At 59.9% G+C, this 27828-nt stretch overlaps 1 protein-coding gene across 1 annotated transcript in view; it reads right to left on the bottom strand.

Moving 5' to 3' along the window:
* Positions 1 to 27828, bottom strand: part of JPH3 (junctophilin 3) — a 99863-nt gene that overhangs the window by 7900 nt on the left and 64135 nt on the right. Inside the window, exons 3-4 of the mRNA XM_001502718.7 lie at positions 3684 to 3808; positions 414 to 1312 (exon numbers count right to left, since the gene is read on the bottom strand). Coding sequence (XP_001502768.4) covers positions 414 to 1312; positions 3684 to 3808 — 1024 coding nt within the window. The remainder of the gene's footprint in view (positions 1 to 413; positions 1313 to 3683; positions 3809 to 27828) is intronic.

Below are 27828 nucleotides of genomic sequence, written 5' to 3'. Positions count from 1 at the left end.
CCCATCTGTGTCTGGCCCTCCGTGTTCCTATCCAGGACACAGGACAGTTCTCAAAGACACTGATGACAAGGGCTACTTACCAGGAGACACCACCCAGAGCAGAGAGGACCCTTCTGGGCAGCGGGGAGGGTTGAGCAGGTTGGGGGGAGGTCTGGGGGAGAACAGGGGTCTCATCCTGCCTGGTTTCTTTCTGGGAGCTTCCAAAACTGCCCAAGTGCTTTCGCTAAGAGTCCAGCCTGGGAGTAACCCTCTCAGGGATCGGGACCTGTCTATAGGGATGGAGACCCTCCGCCCCCCCAACTGGTTTCATGTGTTGAGGGGTCATGTCCCAGTTCCGCGGAAGCAAACGGTGGACGGGCCTGGGCTCTCACCACCCCCAACTCCGCCCCCAGGACCAGCCAGTGCCCACTCACCGTGCTGGACTTGAGCTCGTCCCCGTTCTCCTCGTCTGACTCCAGTGCCACAGGCGAGGACTTCTGGGGTGGGGAGAAGGTCAAGTCCCAGCGCAGCAGCCGGGGCTCAGCCCTGTCCCCCAGCCGCAGGCTCTCCAGTCTCTGCACGGCCGGCTCTGCGCATGAGGCCGGCCTGACGTTCTCCTTGTTCTGGGACTTGGACCTCAGTCTCTGCGCCCCAAAGCCCCGGTCCTCGGAGCGGTGGTCCTCCCCCAGGCCCCGGCAGGCCCCCCCCTTGCTGTAGCGTCTTTTCTGGGGGTGCACGTCCTGCATGTACGCGTCCATCCTCAGCAGCGGCTTCATCTCCATCTCGTAGTTGCTCAGCTTCTCCTCGTCCAGCTCCAGCAGCTTGGCGCCCCCAGAGCTGGGGTTGCCGGCTCGGTGGTGGGAAGTCCAGGAGAACGTCGGGGGCGACTCCGTCCGCCGCTCCCGGGGCTTGGGGTTACTGGGCTGCTTGTGGCCCGAGCCCCGGGCGCGGAAGTCATCTGCGGGCTGGCTGCTGCGGAGGGCGCCACTGCGGATGCCCCTGGAGCCCCCGGCCTTCTCCTCGCCCCAGCTGTTGCGGGCGTAGTCCCCTCCCCGGCCCTCCAGGAGCATCTGGATGTCCCCACCTCGCTCTTCATCCACCGAGACCTGCCGGGAGAAGTGGGCGACCTTGTTCCTTGTGGCGGGGGCTGGGGGCGGGGTGGCCGAGGGGCTGGCAGGGAAGCTCTGCAGGGGGCTGTCGTCGGGGGTCAGGTCTGAAGGGGTAGTGCCTTTGCGGTACAGCTCGGGGCTCTCCTGCTGCAGGGGCGTCCCCGTGGAGATCACCTCGATGTCGTCACTGGAGAGCTGATGCTTCGGCCGCTGGTACTCGAGCCCTTTAGGGAGAAGAAGGGAAGCAGCGGCGGTTACTCGGCTGTTCTGTGCTGAGTCCTGCTCTCACCCGAGGACGGCAGGACGCCAGGGCGACGGGCAGCCAGGGCACTCACCGCTCGCCAGTGGGTGTGGGCACAGTAGGTCCCGAAGCCCCTCCACAGACCCCCAAGTCCCCCACCCCATGCGTGCTTTCAGGTTGACCAGGCAAGCCGGGCAGTGGGGGACAGCGGCTCCGGGCCCCGGCTGCAGGGGAGACCCGAGGTGCAGAGAGCAGGCAAGGACTCGGGCCCAGCCTGCTCCGTGGGGTCTCAGGTCCACCCCCCACAGGGCCCTCCTGAAGATGAAAGGAAGCGCCTCATGCTAGGTGACCTTCTAAGTGGTCTCGTGGCATGGGGTCGCTCACCCTGTCTCCCCAGAACACCTCTGTCTCGGGAGCCTTGGGACCTCTGGGGGCCAGGCCCGAGGTCAGAGAACAGGATGGTCTTCCTGCCCCGCCTGGGCTGGGGCCCCTCCCCACTTCAGTCCAGAGCATTTGAGGTGGGGACAGGAGAGGGCCATGGTGGACACGGCACCCTCGGCGTGGCCAGAAATCCCCAGGTACAGCAGGGGCCAGGCCCCTCCACTTATTAGGAGATGTCCACTGTGCCAGTGGTGGCATGGGAGTGCCACCCAAAGGCCCTCTGCTCTTGCCTCTGGGGGTCTCATCGTGGCTGTTTCAAGGAAGGGCAAAGGCCTCCAGGGAGGCCCCTCATGGTCCTCGAGAGGGAATCAGACGCGAGAGTGCTGGGGAGCCGGATGAGTTGGGGCAAGTGGTCAGCCACTCTGAGTCTGAGTCTCATCTGTCATGTAGGGCTGTGGCCCGGTAACTGCAGACCTCATTCAACAACCGTGCCTCTGGCCAGTGGGGACACGGGGCTGGGCTGCAGCACCCTCCTCTCCCCTGTGGGGTCCAAGGAACTGAGAACTGGCTGCACTGTGGGGAGAGAGCCCTGGCCCTCACAGGACCCCCACCATCATTCCCCTGACGTGCCCCAATTGGGACTGAGACATCCTCGTGGCCCGGCTCCTGTGCCTTAAACCCCCTGGGCCCAGGCAAGGCTGGACACAGCCCTGCAGGGTCCCACGGCCTTCCCAGGAGGCCGTCTGTCCACCAACAGTGCTGGGGTCAGCCCCGGCTGGCCTGCAGACCTCACACCCCAGAGGGAGGCTGGTGCCCTGCTGCTCGTCTCCAGCACCCTATCAGAGCCACCAGCTGGGAGATCATTCTCAGCTAAAATTAGTTTCAGAGCACATGACATTCCTGGAAACATCATTGTGGAAATGCAAGGCAGAAAAGCGAGCATTTGCAGCTGAATTCTAACATTTTTTGTCCTCTATCTTGTGTCCTGGGGTTTCCAAGCCCACTCAGGTCCTTCTGCCTCCCAGAAGTAGGCCTGGCCTCCTTGGCTGCCCCAAAGGCCAGGACCCCTACCAGCAAGGCCGGGAGCTGCAGGGTTCCGGGGGCCCAGCTCAGGGTGTGGTCTCAGAACACAGACCGCAACGTGGCAGATTCCATCCTAAAACCCGGAGCTCCCACTCCGTGCCTGAGCTGCAGCCCGTGGAAGCACAGATCCGAGGGAAGCGGGCCTAACCTGGCCTCCGGGACTTCCTGGTGCGGAGGCAGCCCCCGAGTGAGGCCCAAAGGGAAGTAGGGTGGGAGACAGGTGGGGGTCCAGCCTGCAAGATCTCAGCCTCAGCCAGCCTCTCTCTCATCATCAGTGACCCCCTTCTAGCCATTCCGGCCTCCCCCAGGCCATTCCCTGCCGCCCCCCAGGAAAGGGCGAGGGTCACGATCTGGCTAACTTGCTGCAGCTTCTAGCTCCTTCCCATCATTGTTCCAGAGCCTGGCTGCACAGACCCTGCTTGTCACACGCAATTTACATTTAAATGTAGATTAGTTAAGACTAAACAAAACCAAAGATCCAGGTTCTCAGCTGCAGCAGCCGCAGTTCCCTCGTGGCTGGTAGCTACCTCACTGGAGAGAGCAGTTACAGAATAGTTCCACCATCACAGAAAGTTCTAGAGTGACACGAGGGGGAAGGGCAGGGGGACGCAGCACAGGCACACGCAGACCGTGTGGATGTTCACAGAAAGCAGGAGAGCGATGCACGCAGGGACACACAACAGGGAGGCGGGGAGGGATGATGACACCACGCACGCTCCGACGGGCGTGTCTGAGGGAGGCGTGTGCCCAGGCTCCACACACCAACAACGCGCCATCACAAAGGAGAAGCAAACACGAGGAGAGATGGCAGCACGGCGACGGGGCTTCCGGGGCAGAACGTGACTTCGGAGGACAGCCAGCTGGCCGCCCCGCGTGGCGCCCCGACTCACCGTTTTCCCTGTGCTGGAAGGAAGGTGAGAACTCTTTGGCAGTGATCCTGGCGATCCGCGCTTCCTCCTGGGCCTTCTGGGCTGCCGTGAGGGCCGCCTCGGCCTTGGCCCTCGAGTGGGAGGTCCTGGGCGGGAGAGACAGGGAGGGCGGTGAAGCGACAGAGGCACAGAGGGAGGCCTGGTGGCCACTGATGGACCCCCCCACAGCGGCCTGGGCCAGGACAGGATGTCGGGCACCCTGGGGTCTGCCCCTAGACCTGCAGACCTCTCACTTATTTGTTCATTCATTCGTTCAGCAAACATCACTGGGCGCCAGCCAACCAGGCCAGAGTGCCTGCCAGCCTCTCTGGGCACGGGACAAACCCTCCCCAGCGCAGGCCCTGGTCTGGGAGGGGTGTCCTGCATCTAAGGGCAGAGCTCCAGGTCCTGCTGCAGGGAGCGCCCCTCCTTCCCTGTGTCGTGTCCACAGACTGGAGGCCAGACCCATGGGTGACGTGTCTCAGAGACTCCGGGGCGAGCAGGTGCTTAATCAGTGTTGACCTGACCAGAAACGAACAGCTGGGGGTAGCTGCACCCGCCACCCAACAGGCAGAGTGTCTCTGTGGCATGAGCGGCCACACCGGCCGGGCCCTTGAGCAGTAATGGGCAGGCTCCACCTAGAGATGAGGCCCGCCTGCTGTCAGCATCTCAATGTGGGTGATGGTGTCACTCAGAGCACAGCAGTGGCCCCTCTATGGAGGAGCTGCGAGGCCTGGGAGAGGTCCACACCCCTCTGTGCCTCAGTTTCCCCTTTGGTCAAATGGAGTCAGTGACACCACCAACCTCATGGTGCGGTGGGGGGGCGGGGGTGAAGTCCCTAAACACAGGCCGGATGTGGGGATGTGATCAACATGGATTTGCCCCCATGTCAGTAAACATTCCACATACGTGTGACAAGAGCCCAGACCCGGTGATGCCACACCCCAGGGTGGAGGCAGTGACAGGAGCCACCAAATAAGCCTGATGACATGGCCCTGAAACTTCTAGTGAGACAATCTCCCTGCCCAGTGGTCCCAGCGACTCCACCTCGCAACCCCAGGGTGTGAGTAGTCTCAGCTTGAGACCCTGTCTGTCCCCAGCTGAGTCCCACATGAGACCTTCCTCCCTTTGTAGAAGGAGGGCTGGACTGGTGCCCAAGGCAGGTCGACGTGGGGACTCTGCATCCTACCTGCCTCGTTTTTCCATTTCTTTCCCGCCTGGTGTCCCGGCTCCAGGGGGCCTGCTTCCCAACACCGGGGAAAGCAAGGCACGAAGACCAAACCCCCAAGGCAAGGGGCAGCCTGTCTCTCGGAGGTCTCCTCAGGCTTCTTCTGAGCAGCCCAACGCTCCCAATTCCCACAGTACTCACAGTCCACGGGCTTAACCTGGAGACCCCACCCTCCGCCCGAGTGAGCAGGTCTCCTTTCTCAAAATTCCACTGCGCTAACTAGAAAACAGACATATGACCTATGCACACATCCGGTAAATCAGCACGAACGTACGTCCAGGAAACAGAGCACGCAGCCGATGATGCCTCTCAGCAGGCTCCAGGTTCCCATTAATGCCCCTCTCCCGGCGCTCCCACATCCCGCCACCTGTGGCATCGCCCGGGAGCAGGCCCGGAGCTTGAAGGAAACCTACGTGCAAAATGTAGCACTGAGAAAATTCTGCCCTCCACATAATTCTCTCTCCTAGAAACTGGGAAAAGACGGCCATCACTCAAGATAGCTGCAAACCCATGTCTCCCAGGGGCATAAGCCAAGAAGCACCACCTTCTAGAAGATTCCTTGGGAACCCCATGGTTGTAATTACAACAGAAGAGGGGCAGGAACCTCATGGAGACAAAGCCATTAATAAAGCACTAATTATGGGGCCGGCCCCGTGGCTGAGCGGTTAAGTCTGCTGAGGCGCTGTCCCACATGACACAACTAGAAGCATGTGCAACTAAGATATACAACTATGTACCGGGGGGATTTGGGGAAATAAAGCAGAAAAAAAAAAAGATTGGCAACAGTTGTTAGCTCAGGTGCCAATCTTCGAGAAATAAATAGGGGCTGGCCCCGTGGCCGAGTGGTTAGGTTTGCGCGCTCCGCTGCAGACGGCCCAGTGTGTCGTTGGTTCGAATCCTGGGCGCGGACATGGCACTGCTCATCAAACCATGCTGAGGCAGCGTCCCACGTGCCACAACTAGAAGGACCCACAACGAAGAATATACAACTATGTACTGGGGGGCTTTGGGGAGAAAAAGGAAAAAATTAAAAAAATCTTTAAAAAAAAAAAAAAGAAAGAAAGCACTAATGACTAATAATTTATCAATAACAACAAATCAATTGATAAGTCATCGCTGCAGCCCTCTGGCCCACCCCCAGCCCCTCCCCAGCCCACGGGCTCCTGACCATCTCCCCTACCTGAAGCCAGTGTGTTCCAGGCCGGTGGTCCCTAAAGGTCACAGCCACGAGTTGATGGCAAATTTGGGCTTTCCTGCCCCGGCGCTAAGTTGCAGGCTGATAGAGGCACGTGTGTACCTCGAGAGCCGTCCGCGTCAACACATCAGAAACGAGGGCGGAAGTCTGACTGGGCGAGGGCCAGCGCGAGGCCACAGCTGTCCCAGGCTGCAGCTCAGGGCCAGAGCGTCAGTGACGGAGGACAGGACAGGACGGCAGGTGGCAGGAGCCCCAGCTCCTGGCCACTTCTCCCCCATCCTGCCCCATCTCTCATGGGCTGAGACCCTGGGGGGGCCGCCCCAGCCCAGAAAGCGAGAGGCAGCGCGGATGCCCTGACTCAGAGACCCAAGGCTGACAGAGGCCCTGAGCGACCCCTCGGGGGGCTCTGCACTGGGGCCTCCCCTGAAATTGCACTCAGAATGCCCCGCATGCTTTTCTCTCCCCAAGCAGAGCGCACGGCCCTCATCAGAGTGCCAGGGGCCGCGGGCCCCACAGCGGGGATGGTCTATCCACACACAGCTGGTCCCCGAGGAGAAGGAAGCTCAGCGACCGCGGCAGGCAGATGGGTGGGCTCTCAACCTCGCCCAGAACCGCCCAGGGGCCCAAGCTCACCTCAGCCGCAGTGACACAGCTTCTCTCCACAAGGTTCCATGGATAGTCTTTGTCTTGTTTTTGGTCATAACCGTTTTACTGAGATATAATTCACATGCCTTAGAATTTACCCGTGTATAACGCCCAACTCAGTGCTTTTCAGCGTATTCTCAGAGTTCTGCAACCACCACCACAATCAGGTTTAGAGCATTTTCATCACCAAAAAGCACCCCATTCGCTCTGTCAGTCGCCCCACCAGCCCTGGCAACCACAGGCTACTCTCTGTCTAACTGAATTTGCCTATTCTGGACATTTTGTGTCCAACTAGGATTATTTTGAGGTTTTCTTTTTCCTTTTGTTCTTTTGAGGTGAAACTGACATAAGATGAAGTGAACCATTTTCAAGCCCACACTTTGGTGGCACCAGTACAGTTACAATGTTGGGCAGCCAGCACCTCCATCTAGTTCCAGAACATTTCCATCACCCCGACAGCAGGCCCGTACCCATCAGCAGTCACTTCCCGCTCCCAGCATGCCCCCAGCCCCGGGGGCTCTGAGCGACAATTCAGCCCTGACAAAGCACCCCCCACCGTCACGGGGTCATCATGTGGAATACCCAGACCTTCCCCCAGCTGGCCGAGGGCGGGGCCACACTGTGCATTCCCCTAATCCTGGGGACCTGGGGTCATCAGCTGGCAAACAAGCATCAGAGCGGACCAGACGGAGCGTCCCCAAAGCCCTGTGTCTGGCGGGGACCCGAGCAGACAGTGTCCATCCTGAACCTCCGGTGCCTTTGGACACCAAGCCTGGGATGGCCCCTGCCCTGGGGCACACAGTGTGCTCACATCACAGAGGATGGAATGCCAAAAATCACGTATGTTTTAGGGGCTGTGAACGGAGCCAGGGAGACTGAGCCCTGGGGTGTCCCAAAGCTGGTGGGAGGCACCTGTGAATGAGGAGGCCTCAAGGACGGAGATTTGGAAAGGCCGAGGCTGGCGGATGAGGCTGGGCCAGAGGAGGGCAGGCTCATTCATGTCTCCAGTCCCACTTGTCTCAGAGCATTTGTCCATCTCGTATGCCATCGCCTTCTAGTAAGAGCAGGCTGATAAATGAACCGATGCTGCAACAACTTAAGGTCACGAGGAAAGGAGGGAACTGGAAAAAGGAGGAAGGCTGGGGGTGGGACAGGTCGACACAGAGAGTGCGTGCCTGGGACACCAGTGGATGTGAGCTCCCTGGCAGCCAGGGCAAGTAGGGAGCATTGCTGATGTGGTTCAGGGAGCACCTCAGACCAAACTGAACCCATGGCTCAGGAGAGTGTCAGCCAGGGCAGGCCCTGGACCTGAAGGAAGTTTCTCTCTCGGCCTGGCAGGTTTCCTCCAGGGCTCCTTGTGAAGACCCTCCAAGGAGGCCGCTGGGGCCATGCAAAGCAGTTCAGCGAAGACGACTAGATGGGGCAAGAATGACCCTGAAGACCAGCATCGAGGGTCTGGGACAGGGCCCGGGGCAGTTCTGTGGGCGTTTTTCTCAAGGCCGAGCTTTGGATGGCTTGTGGTGGGCATCCGTCCTGAGGAGGATGTGAGACGGAACATTCTCTGCGGCCTGCTGACGGCTCGTCTCCGCGTTCCTGATGGTTACTGCAGTCGACGGGACAGACGCGGACGAACGCCAAGCCTAAACATAGCCTGGGACCAGAAGACAGGGCGGCAGGAAGGTGGCCTGACAGAGGCAAGGCAGGGCAGGCGGCTCAGGGCAGAGGGAGGGGCCGGGCCACAGTGGGTGGGGAGCTGTGGGTGGTTGTGGGGGAAGAGCGGTTGGAGCCCATGAGCGACAGCTGTGCCCAAGTCCGCGGCCCAGCGTGGCAGGAGGGTTGGACAAGGCTGCGCGCACGACAGTTACAGGGAAACCTAACAGTGCACGAGACTGTCTTTTAAGGTAGCAAGTGTGATGCTCCTCACTCAGAGGAATAATGTGACTATTTATTACACAGGTGCCCGCCTCACAGAACTCAGCTTACACCCCCCAGAAGTCAGGCTGACGGGGCGTCATTCCAAAGCATCTCTGCACCTGCGTCCCTGCCGCATGCGTGTAAACACCAGTGTGCCGTCCCTCCGGGTCCCCTCTGTCCCTGACGGACACGTGGCTCGGCTCTGACAGCCTCTTCCAGCGGGGACGCATCTGAAAGGCCGACGGAGGCCGATGCTGTCGCAGCACACACTTCTGATTTGGGCCTGAACCCTAGGAAATAAAGACTCCCCGCTGACCTGGGGCGAGGTGGGTCTGCTCCCGGGAGGGCCCACGGGACACAGCACCTTCTGGGTGGGGTCTGCTCCTCGCTCGTGTGGCCGGGGCCCCGCTGGAGGGTGAGAGCAGGGACACCACTTTCAGACCCGGAGCCTGGAGACCCTGCTGCGCCTCCACGCCAGCATGGGGATGTGGCTGAGTCATCTCACTCCTGGAAATCCTGCGGACTGGGCCTCGCCCCCGGCTATGACCCCTGTCCCGGCGTCCGGGACCTGGCATCGCAGCACCCATCCGACGTTCTGGTGATGGGCGTCCTGCGTCACCGTCTCCCCCAAGACCGTCCGCTCCCGGAGAGAAGGCATTTTGCACCCATGTGCTCGGAGCCCCCAACACACATGGCACGAGTCAGCGAAGGGGGAATGGCCTGATGGGGCCACTATTTGGTTCCCACAGCTTTGTTTAGTAAAAATACCACAAACGTTAATGCAACAATATCATACATATATTTACATATATACGTTCACACATATATAAAAAGAACATGCTGCGCCAACCCGAAAATAAAATTAAATCAAGATGAGTGCATTTAATAGAGCAGAGAACCTCCCGGCGTGCCATGAAGGGTCTTTGTAAATGAGACTCGGGACTCAGCCAGCAGCGCAGCTCTGGACGGGTGCGGCTCCAGGGGCACTGAGGCCCCGGGTGAGCCTGCGGGGGCTCTGCTGGGTGGGAGATAAGGCGGAGGTGGCAGCGAGAGCCCTAGGCGTCCTCGCTCCTGGGCTCCACCGAGAACCAGGCCCTGTGCCCCAGCTCCATGACCAGCCCAGCGCCCAGAGAGGAGGCCGCGGAGACGAGCTCGTTCCTGTGCCCTGCTGACCAGCGGGCGGGCGGGGGGCCCGGCTCCTCCAACAGGGGCGCCATCTCTCGCAGACAGCATGGGGGATGGATATACAGCCACAGGGCCACGTAAGACAAGGCCACAGATGCTCAAGATGTCAGGGTGGGTGGGGCGTGGGGTGGCCTGCCTGTGTCCCCACAATTCCACCCTTCGCACCTGTACTGGACTGACTGGTGTCCCCCCAAACTTTGTCCATCCAGAACCTGGGAACGTGACCTTATTTGGAAATACGGTCTTTGCAAGGTGTGATAAAACCCCAAGCCTGGTGGCCCCGGAGTGTCTGACTCAGCAGGTCTGGGACAGGGCCTGGGAACCTGCATTCCCAGCGCTCCCAGGTAATGCTGCTGGTGGTGCAGGGACCTCACCCTGAGCACCGCTGCCTGGAAGGTGGGAGACTAGATCCTGTGGCCTGAGCGCAGCCTGTTCCCCTCAGTGTCTGCCGATGTTCTGCATTCAGCCTCGTCCCGGGACGGCCCCACCTTCCGTCCCCTCTGCAGTCGGGCCAGACAGCGCAGTGAGCCAACTCGACAGCTTCCATAGCCTGGACGAGGGCAGGCCTGCCCCCCAGACCCAGCCCACAGTGGTCTGTCCGTCTGCGGAGAAGTGGGCGTGTAATTCTGCTGGGGTCTGCAGCCTCACGGGCCCTCCCCACCCAGTTCAGACTTGATTTTCCCCCAGCCGCTGTTCCTTGTTTCTCCCCAACCAGAGCTCCTCCCCGAGGGCGGGCCTGCTGGGAACGGAAGGTCTCAATACTCTATCCTGGGTCCTCAGGACACGGTGTTGGGTACCCAGCTGTCACCAGTGACCAAGGGGCTCAGACGGGCCTGGGGATTCTCCAGGAGGTTCCCCTGCCCGTCCATCCGTGCACTTGTTGAGTACCTACTATGTGTGTGCCGGGGCCCCAGAGCCCACGGCAAGCGGGAGGGAAGACAGGAGCATGATAGGAGAGAAGATGGGGCACTGCCCGGGGTCCGCACGACACCTGGTGGGAGACTTGTGTTGGGTCCCTGTCCTGGACGGGCTCACCCCTCACCAGCACTCCATCCGCCCCCTCCCGGCAGAGGCCCTCGCCTGGGGTCAGTGGCACCAGTGGGCCCACTGTCTTCAGTCTTTCAGAGGGCTCCTTCTCACATCTGTGACAACCCAGAAGTAGGCGTGGTACTGTCACTCCTCTTGGACAAATGAGGAAACTGAGGCACAGATCTGGGCTTCCACATCCCTTGGGTGCTTCGGCCTAGTGGATGATCCAAGTTCTCTTCCAGCTCAGAAAAGTGCCAGGAACCGATGATAAAGTGACTGATCCAGAGGACAAGTGACTCAAGGTGTCGTCCTCCCCAGGCACCTGCTTTGGGAAGGGGTGAACAGCGTCCTCCAAAACTCACATCCCCTGTGAGCCTGTGAAGGTGGCCTTATCTGGAAGCAGGTCTGTGAGGAGGAGATTAGTTCAGAGGAGGTCACACGGGATGGGGGCGGGCCCTGGATCCAGTGACTGGTGTCCTTCTGACAAGAAGGGTCACAGAGACACGGGGGAGACGCCGTGTGAGGACAGAGGCAGAGACTGGAGGGGCGCGGCCACAGCCCAGGGACACCTGGGGCCCCAGGAGCTGGAAGAGGCAAGAAGGACCCTCCCCCTGCACCTCCAGAGGGAGCGTGGCCCTGCCACACCTGGATTTTGGACTTCCAGCCTCCAGACCTGGGAGAGCATAAACTTCCATTGTTTCAAGCCCCCAGCCTGTGGTCACTCCCCGTCCCCTCCCCAGCCCCTGCAGCCACCAGTGTGCTTCCCATCTCCGTGGATTTGCCTGTTCTGGACGTTTCACATTCACGGGATCAGACAGCACATGGCTTCTTGTGTCTGGCTTCTCTCCCCGAGGGTCACGTTTCTGAGGTTCATCCAGCTGTAGTGTGTGTTGCTGCTCCTCAGGGCTGAACAACCTTCCACAGCACGGATGTGCCCTTGCGGTCTGTCCACCATCTGTTGGTGGACGCCTGGCCGCTCCCACATCTTGGCGATTGTGAAGTGTGCTGCGGTGAACACATGTGTCAGTGTCTGTGCGGATGTGCTGCGGGGAAGATGAGTGTCAGTCTCTGTGTGGACGTGCTGCCATGAACACGCGTGTCAGTCTCTGTGCCGATGTGCTGCCATGAACACGCGTGTCAGTCTCTGTGCCGATGTGCTGCCATGAACACGCGTGTCAGTCTCTGTGCCGATGTGCTGCCGTGAACACGCGTGTCAGTCTCTGTGCCGATGTGCTGCCGTGAACACGCGTGTCAGTCTCTGTGTGGACGTGCTGCCATGAACACGCGTGTCAGTCTCTGTGCCGATGTGCTGCCATGAACACGCGTGTCAGTCTCTGTGCCGATGTGCTGCCATGAACACGCGTGTCAGTCTCTGTGCCGATGTGCTGCCATGAACACGCGTGTCAGTCTCTGTGCCGATGTGCTGCCATGAACACGCGTGTCAGTCTCTGTGCCGATGTGCTGCCATGAACACGCGTGTCAGTCTCTGTGCCGATGTGCTGCCATGAACACGCGTGTCAGTCTCTGTGCCGATGTGCTGCCATGAACACGCGTGTCAGTCTCTGTGCCGATGTGCTGCCATGAACACGCGTGTCAGTCTCTGTGCCGATGTGCTGCCGTGAACACGCGTGTCAGTCTCTGTGCCGATGTGCTGCCGTGAACACGCGTGTCAGTCTCTGTGCCGATGTGCTGCTGTGAACACGCGTGTCAGTCTCTGTGTGGTCTGTGTTTGCTCCCTCTCAGCCCCTTCTCCTCTTGTCGCTTCCTTCCCTTCCCGGCTCCTTCCCCTCCTCTCCATCTGGTCCTTCCCTCCTGCCCCATCCCGGCCTTCTCACTTCCTCCTCCTTTTCCTTCCGCCCCTCCCCTCGGGAGCACAATGTGACTCTCTCAGCTGAGGGGTGGCGGCTCTGGCCCAGTTGCGTGGTGGCTTTGGGTATCAGGGGGTCCGCTTGCTGTAGCCCAGCCTTCCACACTGTGGGCTGGACCCCTAAAGGCTGGCTGGGGCTGGGGGTAAGGATTGTTCCTGCCAGCTGGTTCCCTCATCATTACCAGGCAGTGAGACAGCCAGTGGGGGAGACAACACAGATGCCTGGGTGAGGCCTTGCAGATTCGGACGCTTCAGGAGTGTCAGGGAGGGAAGGCAGGACCAGCCTGCAGCCTCATCCTCCGAGAGTCCAAAATCCAGGTGTTGCAGGGCCAGGCTCCCTCCAGAGGCTCCGGGGAGGGTCCTTCCTGCCTCTGCCAGTTCCTGGTGGCCTCAGGCGTGCCTGGGTTTGTGGCCACAGCCCTCTAAGCCTCAGTCTTCTCCTAGTCTTCTCCCTGAGCGTCTGTCTCCTCCTCTGTCTCATGAGGGCACCAGTCACTGGAATCAGGGCCTTATCCAGGCTGCTCACACCTTCCGATCCTTCACTCAGCCACATCTGCAAAGACCCCTTTCCAAGCAAGGTTGCCTTCACAGGTTCCTTTTGGGAGCCACCCTGCAGCCCACTACAGGGGGATGCCAGGCTTGCTGCTGCCCAGCTGAGGGAGCTGGAGCAGGAGGCAGGGCCGGGGAAGGACCACAGACGGCCGGTGCCTCCGCTGCTCCTGCAGCCCCGCGCCCGACCTGCCCCGCTGCAGAATACTCTCATTCCCACTGCTGGTTTGCAAGGCCGTCTCCTCTTTGCAGGAAGGCAGTGCCAGACCTGTTTTCGTCCCCTCCGCCCTGCACGGGGCCCGCAGGAGGATGGGTGTGTTTAGGGCCAAATAAAGAAGTATAGGTCCCTTGAAGAAAAGCAGACAGATCAGAGCCAGAATTTCGGGGAAAACAAGTGTGGGGATCTCATTTCACATTATTTCACTGTAGCCCACGCTGGTGCATTCGTCCCTTGTTCCTGCACGATGAAATACTTGCAGAGGAGCTGCCTTCCAGCCCGAGTCGTGTGTCTCAATACCCGATCAGTGAAAGGAAATGCAACCAGGCCAATCACGGATTGAGGGCAAACACACCGCTGGCTTTACAGAAAGGCACAGTCCGCTCGGCTCCCACTGACAAGGCTGAACACCAGCCTTCAGCTTCGGGCCTGGGCGGGAGCAACAAAAGCCACACTGAGGACCCTGCCTGGCAGAGGCCGCCCTCGTGACTGTCCTGTTTACCTCCTCCCTGCAGACACCCGCCCCAGGTCTGACCATCCCCCTCCCGCGTGCTCAGGCACCTGGCTCTCCATTCAACCCCTAGGACCGCAGGCGGTCAGTACGGCGCCCATCTGGCAGTTGAGGAAACCTGAGGCCAGAGAGGTTGAGTGACTTGCCTAGGGTCCCCAGGAAGTGGTGGCAGAGCCCAGAGCACTGGGCAGGCCGAGGGATGACACACAGACGTCTGCATTTTAAGGAGCAGCCTGACATCGTTCCACAGAAACAGGCGTCCCACTGCCTCTGTGTGGACCCGTTGACCAGCTTGCTACACTCCCCTGATTCAGGATCTCGCTCCCATCCCACCCCACACCTGTGTTTCCAAGTCCACACCTTGTCAGCCATGGAGGAGGGCAGAGACACAGCAGGAAGTGAGTGCGCTGTGGGATGGAGGCTTTTTCGCTTGGAGAGGTGCCGAGCAGAGCCCACTGGCTGAAGGGGATGCTGACGACGCAGCGCAGGAGCGGGGCTTCATGAGCGAGGCTTCATGAGCGAGCTCGGTGGGGGTCCAATCCCCACACCACACGTTTCACAGATGGAAAAAGCAAGACCCATGGAAATGAAGGGACATGCCCAGCATCACACCCGGGGTAAGCGGGGTCGGGGTCTCAGACCCAGGGCTCTCAGCCCCCCGTGACGAAGTGGATTCGCTGGTAGCCACCAAGAGGCAGGTGGACTTTTCTTCCTGCCTTAAAAAGGAGTTTTTTTCGGGGCCAGCCCAGTGGTGCAGCGGTTAAGTTCGCACGTTCCGCTTTGGCGGCCTGGGGTTCGCCAGTTCGGATCCCAGGTGCAGACATGGCACCACTTGGCAAGCCATGCTGTGGTAGGCGTCCCACGTATAAAGTAGAGAAAGATGGGCATGGACATTAGCTCAGGGCCAGTCTTCCTCAGCAAAAAAAAAAAAAAAAAAAAGAGGAGGATTGGCAGCAGATGTCAGCTCAGGGCTAATCATCCTCAAAAAAAGAGTGTTTTTTCTTTCTCAGTCCTGGGATGATCTTGAGCAACACAAAGGACATATGGATGTGTTATGGCTGAATTATCTTCCCCCAAAATAGGCACGCTGGAGTTGTTCTAACCCCTGGTACCTGTGAATGTGACCTTATTTGGAAGGAGGGCCTTTTCAGTTTCAGTTTTAAGTTAGAAAGAGGTCATTTGGGTGGCCTTGATCCACTATGACCAGTGTAATTATGAGACCAGGACACAGACACACAGGGAGGGACGACCATGTGGGTACACGGGGAGAAGACGGCATCTACCCGCCAAGGAGGGAGGCCTCTGGAGAAACCCACCTGCCGACACCTGGATCCAGGACTTCCAGCCTCCAGGACTGGGAGATGGTGAGCTCGGTTTAAGGGCGCGGCCGCCCACACCGACCGGGACAGCATCAGTTGTTCACACAAACGTCCTGCTCTTCCTTGCAGCCTCTCCTCCTCGCTGACCATTGCTAGTCCTGGAGTCACACAAGGCCTTTGGTTCGAGCCTGTCCCATTGAGCTGGCGGCTCCGGAAGCCAGACTCAATTGAATTCCAAGGCGAAGAAAGAAAACCTCTCCCCACGGCCGCCAAAGCCCGCCAGGCCTCCCGTGTGGGACGGGACCACCCACCTGCCCAGAGCGGGGTGCTGGGCTCCTGCTGCACCATCGCTGAGAACAACCCCGCCCCCTGGAGGGTGGGACTGCCTGGCACACGACCCAGCCCTGGGGGCCAGGCCGCTGTTGTACCGGTGACACCGGCCCCCCTCCCCCAGGACTCCAGCCATCTCTTCCCGATTTAGGATTCCCCAAGCCCTGCAGCCCGGCCTCAGGCGCAGAGAGCTCAGCCTACAAGTTGGAATGAGCATTGTTCCTGTTTCACAGACAGGAAACTGAGGCCCGGAGAAGGTGGAAGCCCGCCTCCAAACCCGGATCTGCCGACGCCTGGCCTTTTGGGCACGTCTGCCCACGAGGTGCTGCACGGTGCCTTGGGGCTCCCGTCTCCTCAGGGCCCAAAGCCGCAGCTCCTGGGGCCCCTTGAGCAACGCGCAGGTGGACCCTACCAGGCGGGGTCGGCTGGTGCAGGGGCACTCGGATGCCCCAGGGAGCCGGTGGCCTCAGTGACGACGGTGTGCACTGGACTGTGTTCGGGGAGAGCAGCCACAGCCTGGCTCCTCTCGGGAAGCCCCAACCACAGCACCCCTGGGAGCTGGTCAGAACACAGGTGCTCAGGCCCGACCTGCAGACCCCAAACCTGCCTCTCAAGGTGGGCTGTGCGTGCTTGTCAGAGTGCTAGGAGCCCGGCCACCGGCACAGGAGAGTACACGGCTCCTGCTCCCTGTCCCCACACTCTGCCCCGGCCACCGCCCACCATGGGTCCCAGGGCCACAGGATGGAGGGAGGTCACCCTGACAGTCCTCCAGAGTCCCCGGGAATCTGCTCAGGCACAGAGAGGTCAAGGGACTCGCCCCAGCTCAGAAAAGGCTGGGCTGAGACCCGGCCACACTGCCCCCAAGTCAGGGTGCAGCCCGTCATGGTTTGGGGTACCAGGAAGGTGGGGGCTCCCTGAGAGGAGGCCAGAGACCTGCTAAGAGAGCTCCGGACTTGCAATTACAGGCCTGGGCTCAAGGTGTGCCCTGGCCCTTTCCCTGAGGACAGACCTGGCTGGTCACCAGGCCCCCGGAGGCCTTAGTTTTCCCGCCTGTAAAAGAGAGTCCATCTCGAGGATTAACTGAGCCGGCACAGGCCACGCTCCCAGCACGCAGCAAACTATGTTCTTGCTGCCCTGGATGGCAGCCCTCGCCCAGCGGTGGGGTGGGCGCTGCCGCTGCCCGAGCTGGCCCTGCTCCCTCCCTAGGATGTGGCTGCTCCTCCCCAGGGCTTTCTCTGCTGCCCTCCCGGGACTCACAGGGTTTCCCCCAGGCTCCCTGAGCTGAGAGGCAGCAGACCGCTGGCAGGACAAATGGAGCTCCGGGCACGGCCTGAAGCCACAGCCCCCATGCAGTCCCCCAGCCCTCCCAAGAGGGTCAGGCCCACCCAAGGCTGCGGGGGGCTGGCAGGGAGGGGGCATTAGATGGAGCTTTTTTTTTTCTTTTGAGGAAGATTAGCCCTGAGCTAAAATCTGCTGCCAATCCTCCTCTTTTTGCCAAGGAAGACTGGCCCTGACCTAACATCGGTGCCCATCTTCCTCTACTTTATACGTGGGATGCCTACCACAGCATGGCCTTCTGAGCGGTGCCATGTCCATACCCGGTATCTGAACCGGTGAACCCTGGGCCGCTGAAACGGAACGTGCACACTTAACCACTGCACCACCGGGCCAGCCCATGGACAGAGCTTTCCTGCTCAGAGCAGGTGGAGGGGCCCTGGGGTCAAGGCTCTGGCCATCCTGGGGGGCAGTCCTGGGGCCCTGTCCCCTCATTTGCAAATGGAACGTCCCTTCTTGGCACAGCACCAAGGCGGCTTCATCTCAGGAACCAAATGGGCAGGGAAGCCTTGGAAACAGATCAATATCCTGGCCACAGGCAGCTGCCACACCTGCTCCTAGGCAGACATCATAAATCAATCACCGCATTCTTTCCAGGGGCTTCTGGCCACAGCCTGGGAACCCTCTGCATTTTGGCTGCCCTCACGAGCCAATAAGGATGGGCTGACAAGCTGTGAGTTGGGCCCCTTCCCTGGCTGGGCTGCTGCTCATTTCTGCATCAGCTCAAGCTCGTGGGGAACCTTGGGCAAGTCTGATCTCCATAAAAATGCCATGCACAGTGCGGACACCCATCCAAAGGGAGTGCTAGCTCGCCCTGTGCCTGACCCCAACCAGGGTGGGACACACCTGCTGGAGGTGGTCAAGGGCTCACTTGTGCCACCACAGCAAGGTCCCCAGACCCCACAGTATCAGTATCAGCTGGAGGCATCACAGAAATGCAGATTCTCAGGCCCGCCCAGCCCTGCTGGGCCTCCAGAGGACCCTAACGCACAGGCAAGACCAGGTGGCACTGCACCTCAGCCGTCACGAGGCTACAAGCTGGGGGCACCGGAGGAGCCAGGGTCTGTGAGCCTGGAAGCTTATAAGGCCTGGGGGTTTCTCTGAGAGAAAGAATACAAAACGCCCCCGTGGGACTGCTGTCAGGGCCCTGAGGAGGAAGCGATGAAGCGCCTTTAGTTCCCGGGATCTGCCTCTGGGGACTGTGGGTGCGAGCAGGGAGAGGCGTGTGGAGGAGGTAGGTCCGGCCTGGGGACACGTGGGGGACGCTCGGGCATGGGCCACAAGGCTAGAACAGCACGTGCGAGTGGAGATGAGCCATCAGGATAAGTCAGTCCTGGAGCCGACTGAGTCACATCATCCGAAAACAAAATCCTCCTGGGGAGGCCCCTCCCAGCCCAGGAGGAAGAGGTGGAGATGATGGAGCTAAGAACCGCCTTCCCAGGCCCCGGCCCCATGTCCCTCCCCGGGAGGCCCGGCGCTCTGTCCAGGCCGGGGCTGCCAACACACTAGCCTCTGGCGAGACATTCGTGTGGCTCTGGGCCGACTCCGAGAGCCACTCCCGTCCCAGGCCCCAGAATGTGCACCCCATGGGGAATCATGCTTTCCTGGGGCGTCCTGCCGCTGCGTCCCACCCGAGGGCTGACAAGGGGCCGTCTCTGCCAGCCATTAGGCCCTGCAGTGGGCAGCAGTGAGCTGGCCATGAAGACCCATCAGACAGAGAGGCTGAGGCTCTCAGCAGAGTCCCCCACTCATGGCCAGGCTTTCTCCCCTCCACCGTCCTCCAGAGTCACCAGTCAGGGACCTGACACACCCGGGGCCATGCATGTGAGTCCACCACATCTCCCTCCGCCAACAGCTGGTCATCGGGGAATGCCAGCATCCGCCCTCAGGTCATGCTGGTCACCCCACCGCCCACGGAGGGCCCATCCGCCACACTCTCACGGTGACGGCGCAACATGCCCAGCTGCGGGTGATGGGCAGAGACACCGAGACCAGACACGGGAAAGGCCACTGTTCTAGGTCACTCATGCAGTGACCTTCCCTGACTGGCACCGCTGTGTCCCCTGTGCAGCGTTGGGGACACGGGAGGGAGACAGACCTAACACCTGCCCCTAGGAGGCTTGGAGGGCGTGATGGGCATTAACTAACCACAACGCCACTGGTTATAACCATAAAGAGAGATATAGAGAGGAGAGGTGCCAACAGTGTGTCCCAGGCGCTTGCTCCTGCTCCGGGGGGCTTACTGGAGGAGGTGACAGTGAGCTGGGATTTGAAGGACAAGCAGGAGAGTGGGGTGCTAGATGGGGCATGTGGAGGTCCTGGGTGCAAATGGGGGGCACAGTGCACCCAAAGGCCCAAGCAGAGAAGGGGGCTGGGGCGGCAGCCGGATGATAGAGGTCTCGTTCCTCCTGAGACCAGCAAGCGGGCTCTGAAGGGCCGAGGGCAGGGCGGGACCAGCTCCGAGGGGCATGTTGAGAGGAGCCCTCAGCTGGGCGGGAGGATGGACGGGGTAGAGGGGAGGCGGGCGGCTCACTGGATAGTGGGCACTGGAGAGCTGACCACCAGCCAGGCCCACAGGCGGCCGCCACGCAGTCACAGCACAATGACACCTAAACAGCCACACCTGAGCCGATCCACGAGTGAGGCGGGGCATTGGTGGGATTTCAAAATATTGCTCAAGTCAAAAAGAACCAAACAGAGCCCAATAGTATACAACGAAAGTGACGTCACTCATTGCAATTACCGTAACGAGGTTTCTAGCGGAGCCAGGGATGGGGGGAAGGGGGTTTCTGCAGAGCCCCATCCCACCCAGGTTCCTGGGAGGCGTACTTCATCCCGTCAGACTCAGTTTGAGCGTCACAGACGAGCAGGTCAGAGATGGGAGCAGCCCGGAAAGTTGGAGAACATTCTAGATCAAATCACGACAGCCGGCCTCTCTTCCTCCTGCCACATCTTCCCTACCCCCATTTTTTCCCTATTAAAAAACTTCATAGAGAAAGAAAAACCCAAAGTAACGTGGGAAGTGGTGCCTGGGACACCAGCAGGTCCAGCAAGGCTGATCCACAGGGTGGCAGGAACAGGTGCCGTCAGGAGCCGCCTCACTCGAGACATCCAGCGCGGCCTCCGCACAGCAGCCAGAGAGGGGCAGAGACCCCAGGGTCCCGGCCTGTGGCCAGGGCTGGGGCCAGGGACTGGAGGTCAGGAGCCACCTTTGCCTGACACCAAGACCCCGCCAGGGGACGCTTGGGGTTTGCAGGAGTGTCCAGGGGCTGCAGTAACAAATGACCACAGACTGGGGCTGAATTTCACCATTTCGTAGGTTCAAGGTTCACACTCCCCCTGCAGGCTCCGGGGAGGGTCTGGTCCTTGCCTCTCCCAGCTGCAGCGTGGCAGGCAATCCTGGCCATCTTGTCTTGGGGCGTCACACTCCAGCTCTGCCCGTCTTCCCACGGCCCTTTCCCTGCGTCTCTCCCCTTTTGTCTCTCACAAAGACCCGTCTCTGGATTTAGGGCCTACCCCAATCCAGGATGACCTCATGTCAAGATCCTCACCTTATCTACCTCTGCCAAGACCCTTATTCCAAATAAGGGCCCAATCCAAGGTTCCAGTTGGACATATCTTTTGGGGTCCACCATTTAACCTACTATGGGGTATTAATGCTCCATTTCTCTGTGATTTTCAATCTGGGGCCAAATGTCATTCCCAGGGAGCAGCCCTGACCCCTGCCCTCCACCCTGTGAGCATCCTGGGCTTCCTAGGACTGGGGTCATCACCCAGGAAGGAGTGACGGGGACAGAGGTGTTGGCATCCAGCCCCCCATCCAGCTACTTCATCCGAGGCAGGTGGTGTGTCTCTGAGCCTCAGTTTCCCCAGCTGTGGATTGGGTGTAGTAACAGGATCCTTGAGGTCTCTGTGAAGATTCACGAGATAAGGCGCAGACGGCACGCAGCCCAGTGGTGCCGTCAGTGGATATTCTGTGGGCGAGTTTCCCTTTCATAGCAGCTGTACTGAGATACAGCTGACACACCACCACACTCTCCTGTTGAAAGCGCAATTCAGTGGCATCTATCTAGTACGTCTCCAGTTGTGCACCCATCGCCATAATCTAATTTTATAATGTTTCCATCACCCTAAAGGGAAACCGCACACCCACTGGCGGTCTCTCCCCATTCCCCCAGCTCCTGGCAACTGCCAATCTGCTCTGTTTCTGCTATTGTTTTGTGGAAAGTATTTCTCTGGGAGGGGTTAGGGAGCCAAGGGCTGGCAAGCGGTAGGTTCAAGCAGCTGCCGGGGGCGGGAGGGGAGCGTGCACAGGAGGGCAGGACCAGGTGACACTGCGGCAGGGCCAGCGCTGTGGCCCCTCCCTGCTCTCCCACGGCCCCAGCCACCTTTGAGCTGCTTTGACGCTGGAGTTCCTTTTTGAGTTAAAATCTGACAAAACTCTAGAAAACCACCGTCCTAGAACAGAACAGTAGGAGACAGAAGGGGAGTGAAGGGAACACAGGAGCGTCCTCCCACAGCCCCGCTCAGTCACTGCAGGCTGCCAGCCACCACTGGGGACAGCAGGTCTGGTGGGCTCATTCCTCCACTCGCTCAGTGTGCACTGACCAGGCAAGACCACATGCTGGACACCTGCAGGCACCAAGGCCCCAAAGCACAGGGTCGGCCCTGCCCGGGGGAGCGGAAGGTCTGACGGGGAAGGCTGGTCTGGATACAACCATGGAGCAGTGAGCGCTGCCGACTCTGGGAGGGGACGCCGGCTGAGAGGGGACAGGTTGGCTGAGGGAAGAAAGTTCCAGGATGAAGGGCCAGCAAGTGCAAAGGCCCAGAGGCAGGGGAGGGAGTAATGTGTCAGGAGACTGGGGGAGGTGACAGCATGCAGAAGCATCTGCCTCCTGGGGAGGGGGTGGGGTAGTGGAATAATATCCTCAAGACGGTGGGTTTAAAACCTCCCACTGTCTGGCTGTTGTGGCTGGATATTTTCCTTTTAAAAATATACAAAAGCAATATGGGTTCTTTAAAATGTTTTAAATAAAAAATTCATTAAATAACTTCCCCTTCGAACTCTCCCCCATCTATTCACTGTCCCACAGGCAGCCAGTCTTAATCCTGGGGGATTCTCTTTCAGCTCTTTTTCCAGGTACTCATAGGCACACACATCTTATTTCTGACACAGAAATGGGGTCACACTCTATAAATCTTTCCCTAGCCCTTGATTTTGGCTTTACTACATCATGGACGCCTCTGTTACGGCTCACTAAGAGAGTTCTCGTCGTTTTTAATGCCTGCGACATGTCACACTGTGTGGACGCTCCAGGCTCCCAAGCTCACACACATCAGAAACTCTGGACCAAGAGTTCACCTACCATGCTCTTTGCTGTTGATGTTTTCACCCTAACACCGTATCTTGGAGATTGTTCCAGTTCAGCGAACACAGAGCTTTCTTGTTCTTTTTAATGGATTTTGTGCTGAAACACACTGAGCCTGGGGCCGGCCCGGTGGCGCAGCGGTTAAGTTAACACGCTCCGGTTCGGATCCCGGGTGCGGACATGGCACCGCTTGGCACGCCATGCTGTGGCAGGCATCCCACGTATAAAGTAGAGGAAGATGGGCACCGGTGTTAGCTCAGGGCCAGTCTTCCTCAGCAAAAAGAGGAGGATTAGCAGCAGCTAGCTCAGGGCTAATCTTCCTCAAAAAAAATAAATAAATAAACCAACCCTGAGCCGGCCCCTGCTGACGGATGGCAGGCTGCTGCCCATCCCCCGCTCTTACGTATCTTGGTCCAGGGACACCCTGGTGCATCCGATGCTGCGCACAGATGTGTCTTCAGGACACACTTCCACAGAGGCAGCTGCCCCTTCCCCACATCTTCTCCAATTCAGCGGATTATCACTTATTTTTCTTTCCCAAGCTGACAGATGAAACAACGCATTATCTCATTGTAGTTCTAACTTGAATCTCAGTTATTAGGCGTGAAGCTGGGTTTTTTCTTGAGGGTTTGTGGGAATCTTCATAAAGAAACTCTACGAGGATGCCACTGCCATCCCCATTTCACAGGCAAGAACACTGAGGCCTCTGGAGGGAAGCCCTGCCCAGGGGCACAGCTGGTGCATTTACCTTCTCCAGCTGGGTCTGAGCCCGGGGAGCCCAGAGAGAAGGCCCTCTGGGGGTGTGGGGGGGGGGAGCCTCTCCCGGTTACCACGGCAACCCACAGGCTCCTGCTCACTAGAAAGCAAGTCTCTTAAAGAGCTGATTTTCCAGCACCATTTTGCCCTCCTTCCCGCTGCCTCCCCCCGCAGGCCTCAGCCTATGTTTAGACCGAGTGCCCCCTCTTTCCCTCCCTCACCCCACACCCCGAGCCCCCGCACCCCAGGAGCAGCAGATGAAGGGCCGCCCTGCGTGTAGCCTGCGCACCCATGGAGCAAGTGGAAGGAAGGCTGATTCGGGCGCTGCGTTTCCACTGGCGCAGGCTGGCGCGCAGGCCACATCTGCCAGCCCTTGTCTGAGAACCTCGGGCAGGGGTGGGGGGCGGGACAGCAGCGTGGGGTGTGTCCCCAAGGCAGGACGAGCCAAGTCCAGCCACCTCAGGCATTGTTTCCTGGGGCACACAAGGCTGGGCTGGGAGGCCTCGCCCATGGGTGCGTATTGACTTAAAAACCAGTGGGGTGGCAGCACCCACGTCCTCCTTCCTTTGCCTTCTTGATGACCTGCCTGAAACCTGATCTTTGAAACAATCCAGTTACATTCAGTTAACAAAGAAACCGGTGCGTCCACTATCTGCACCGGGCCCAGGACCACTGGCCTCCTTGGGTCAAGGGGGAAAAGGACACGCTCTCCAGGAATCTGCCATGTCACCACCAAACATGCTGTGACCCTATCAGCTCAGAGTGGCCCCATGTGCCCAGCTCTGACCCTCCAGGACCCCAGGGCCCCGCCAGGGCAGAGGGCATGGTGGAAGGTGGTCTCACTCCCCAACACCACCGGTCACCATCATGGGATGATGAAGGGGGGGCCAGGTAGCCCCTGTGAGCCCAGGCCCCAAGGGACCCCAGCTCGTGGTCCCACAGACCTCACTCCCACAACAGGTTCAAAGCTGCCACGATACGGAACGTCAAGACGGCTACACCAAGCATTAAACCCCAAGTGCAGATCCCTCCTGGGCGTGGGCCCCAGGTGACCGGGTGATGGCACTGTCCGCACACCCAGAAGTGGTGATGGGTGTGCGGTCTCCAGACTCAGGGGGGCCTGGGTCCATTCCCACTGGCCCCTCCACCTCTGACCAAATGCCGCTTCTCCTGGGAAGTCCTTCCCCCAGCCACTCCCCAGCCTGGCCCGGGTCCTCTCCTTCCTCCACCCTCCTCAGGAGCTCTGGGAGCCCCAGGACTTTGAACCCAGTTTGCACAAGCTCCGGGAGAGCAGGGATCTGCATCCCCCACACCAAGATTGGGGGTCGGTGCGGGGGGGCCCCCAGACAGCCTCTGTTGAACCCATGAAGCGACGTATGCATGTGATTTTCCAGGAACGTCTGCTTCCTTCCCACCAGCTCCTCGGGAAGGGGACGGTGACCATCCTGTTGGCGGGGTCTGGTGCCCCAGTGGGTGCTCAGGAGGTGTCTGTCTCATGAACGAGTGGATGGAAAGGATGACGGAACAGCGAGAGCAAAGGCGTGGAAGCAGGACGGAGAGGAGGCTGACGGATGGTGCCGTGCTTGAAGGAATGGGCCGCTCGCATGGGTGGACCCTCACCTGTCGTTCAGCCACTTGGATCCTGGTACCTGGTGCACCGCTGTTGACCCAGCAGAATCAGCAAGCGTTTGTTGATGGAATCAACGAAATAAGGCCCAGCGGGGCCCTAGGGGACCTTGGACAGCAAGCAGGGACATCAGGCAGGCGCCGTGTACGTAGGGAAAGCCTTCCACCAGCGACCCCTTGGATGTCACTTGTTGGCTTCCTTCTCCCAGGGTCTCACTTGCAGGATAAACGGTGGCAAAGCCTGTTCACAGGCAGCACCATCCTTCTGGCAGATTCCCCCAAGGCCACCATCCGTGCTGCTGGGCACCAAGGGTGCAGCAGTCACCCACCTGTGCCAGCTCAGACCCCTCCTCACGACCGTCAACCTTCCTGCCCCTGCAGAGTGAGAGCGTGCTTGGTCAGGGCCGTGGGCTTCCAGGGTCTGGCTGCTGGAGGCAGGGTGGGCCGACCTCTGCCACCGGCCCGCTCTGTACAGCTCCCCACCTCCGAGTCTCCATCGTGGAAGGGCTGGGGTGTCCCGGAGGCAGTTAAAGGAGCAGCTCCCACGTCCTGCTGGACACAGGCGGCTGGCCCAGAGGCCCCAGTGGCCCGGAGGCGGCCGGTACAGCCCCAGGCACGTGCAGCCGGACACTTACCGTGTGACGCTGGCACGTTACTCCAGCCTATCTGACCCCAGAGCCCCGAAACCTAAAATAGGGGTCCAGAGTGTCAGCACACACAGGCCGTCCAATGGGGCCACACCAGAATGTGCCTTGTGCTGCGGCCGCCACCCTCACCACAATCAGCATTACTCCTCCTGCCCTGCCCACATCCAGCTCGGACGCCCTCCTCTCAGGGCAGTGGCTCGCACACATCATGCCACTTGGTCCCAGCAACCACCAGGAGCCAGGCCTGGCGGGGGGCAGGTGACACAGGACCGAGCTTTCACTGCAGGGTGCAGACCCCCACCGCCTGCACTTCCCACATGGCATCATCTGGGCGCTCGGTGCTAGGACCACCCCACCCCACAACGAGGATGCCGAGGCACAGAGGACATGACAGGAAAGTGGCCGAGGGGGGACCGGGTCCTGCTCTCCCCTACTGTGATAAAGTACAGGCCTGGGTGCCAGCTTTAGCCTAAAGTAACCAAGTCTCTCCTTTTTTCAGCTCCTCCCAAGTCAGGCGAGGGGGAGATGAGACACTTGGCACGCGCTTTCAGCCCCACCACGCCCGCCCCAACTGGCAGGCGGGCATCCGGAATCCCGAATCTCTCACCCACTGACGTGCCCAGCTGTCCTGCAGGAGCCGAGGGGGAGCCTTTCAGCCCACCCCCGCCCCTACAGCTAGCCGCTCCCTGCATGGACGACACCCCTGCTGTGAGGGCCCAGGGCAGACTCCCTCCCCACCCCGCAGACTACAGATGTCCTTCGTCCGCTTGGCACGAGAGGGAGACGCCAGCAGCTATTCCTCCACATCCCTCTGGAGAGGCTGGGAGAGATTTCAGTTCTCGGAAGGCAGAGTCGCGGGAACTTAACCTCACGGGACCTTGGGAGGAGTAATGAGATGTTTGTGAAGCGTCTACAGCTCCCTGGAGACCAGCTCCAGGCGTGCGCAAGGAGCCAGCAGGAGGCACTTCACCCGGCACGGTGTCCCAGGCGGCCGAGGGGAGTTGGGGCTCGGAGGCCTGGGTGCCCCCAGGGTTCATGGGGAAGCCTGTTCCCCATTCTGTGGTGGAGGAGGGTGGGGAGGTGGCCTGGAGTCCAGTGCAACGGGCAAGACCACCTGCTGGACACATGCAGGCACCAGGGACGGGGACAGCACAAAGGGCCCAGAGCCGGCCAGGCGAGGACCCATTGAGACACAGACCATCCATTCACCAGGACCGTGTGCGGCCTGCTCCCTCAGGGAGGGAGGGACGGGCTGGAACACGTGGGGAGCACGGCCCTCACCTCAGTCGGCTCCCTAACACCCCCAGACACTCGGCAGGGACGGGTGATTCTCTCCCATTTTACAAAAAAGGAAACTGAGTCGTCGGCTGCACGGAGGCGGGGTTGGCACGACAGGCCGCACTCTGGGAACCGTCTCCCCCACCCTCGCACGAGGGGCAGCGAGACGTCCTCATCTCCCCTTACAGAGAGGGACTGAGCTCAGCGGTGCTCACGACTTATCTGAGGGATGACTTTTTCAGATTGATGTGACACCCTCAATCTGCCCGGGCTTGGGGAGAGCGCCACTGCAGTGGGGTGAACGGTGACCCCAAACAGACGTGTCCTGGTCCTAACCCCCAGCACCTGTGAAGGTGACCATATTTAGAAACAGGGTCTTTGCAGATGTGATCTTCCTGGATTATCCGGGTGGGTTCTAAATGCCATCATGAGTCACCTTATAAGAGGACGGAGGGAGATCTGAGACACAGAGGAGAAGGCGGATGTGCGAGGACCAAGGCAGAGAGGGAGCGATGCGGCCTGGAGCTGGAAGAGCAGCAAGGACCCTCCCCCGGAGCCTCCAGAGGGAGCGCAGCCCTGCCCACCCCTGGATTTCAGACTGCGGCCTCCAGGACCGAGAGTATAATGTTCATTGTTAAGCCCCCACTTTGTGTCGTTCTGTTAGGGCGGCCAGAGCAACTAGGACACTCCCACAGCCGGCAGAAGAGCACACAGACGCTGGAGCCGGACGGCCTGGGTTCAGTCCCAGCTGAGCCGGGTTCTTGCCAGGTGCCAGAGCAGGTCACTTGACATCTTTTGCCTCAGTTTCCCCATCTGTAGTATGGGAGTATTATACTGCCCAAGTCACGGGGGTAGGATGAGGGTTACCACGGGGGACACCTGTATCACAAATTACTCATTGTTCATCTGAAATTCAAATACAGCTGGGTGTCCTGGGTTTGTATTTGCTAAGTCTGTGATTACAGCGACACGGCTCACCATCACTTCAGGACGGGGTAACGTGCGCAGTTGGGCGGAAGGACGTCAGGGGCCGGCTGCCTGGCGTCAGGGGTCAATGACGAGATCCTACTCCAAAGCTGAGGAGGAGTCACGATGACCAATGTTCCCACTAGGGACGGAACATTCTA

Source organism: Equus caballus, chromosome 3 (genome assembly GCF_041296265.1).
Source record: "Equus caballus isolate H_3958 breed thoroughbred chromosome 3, TB-T2T, whole genome shotgun sequence".
NCBI classification, from domain to species: Eukaryota; Metazoa; Chordata; class Mammalia; order Perissodactyla; family Equidae; genus Equus; species Equus caballus.
Note: the sequence above shows the minus strand (reverse complement) of the source record. Positions and strands in the feature narration are given on the sequence as shown.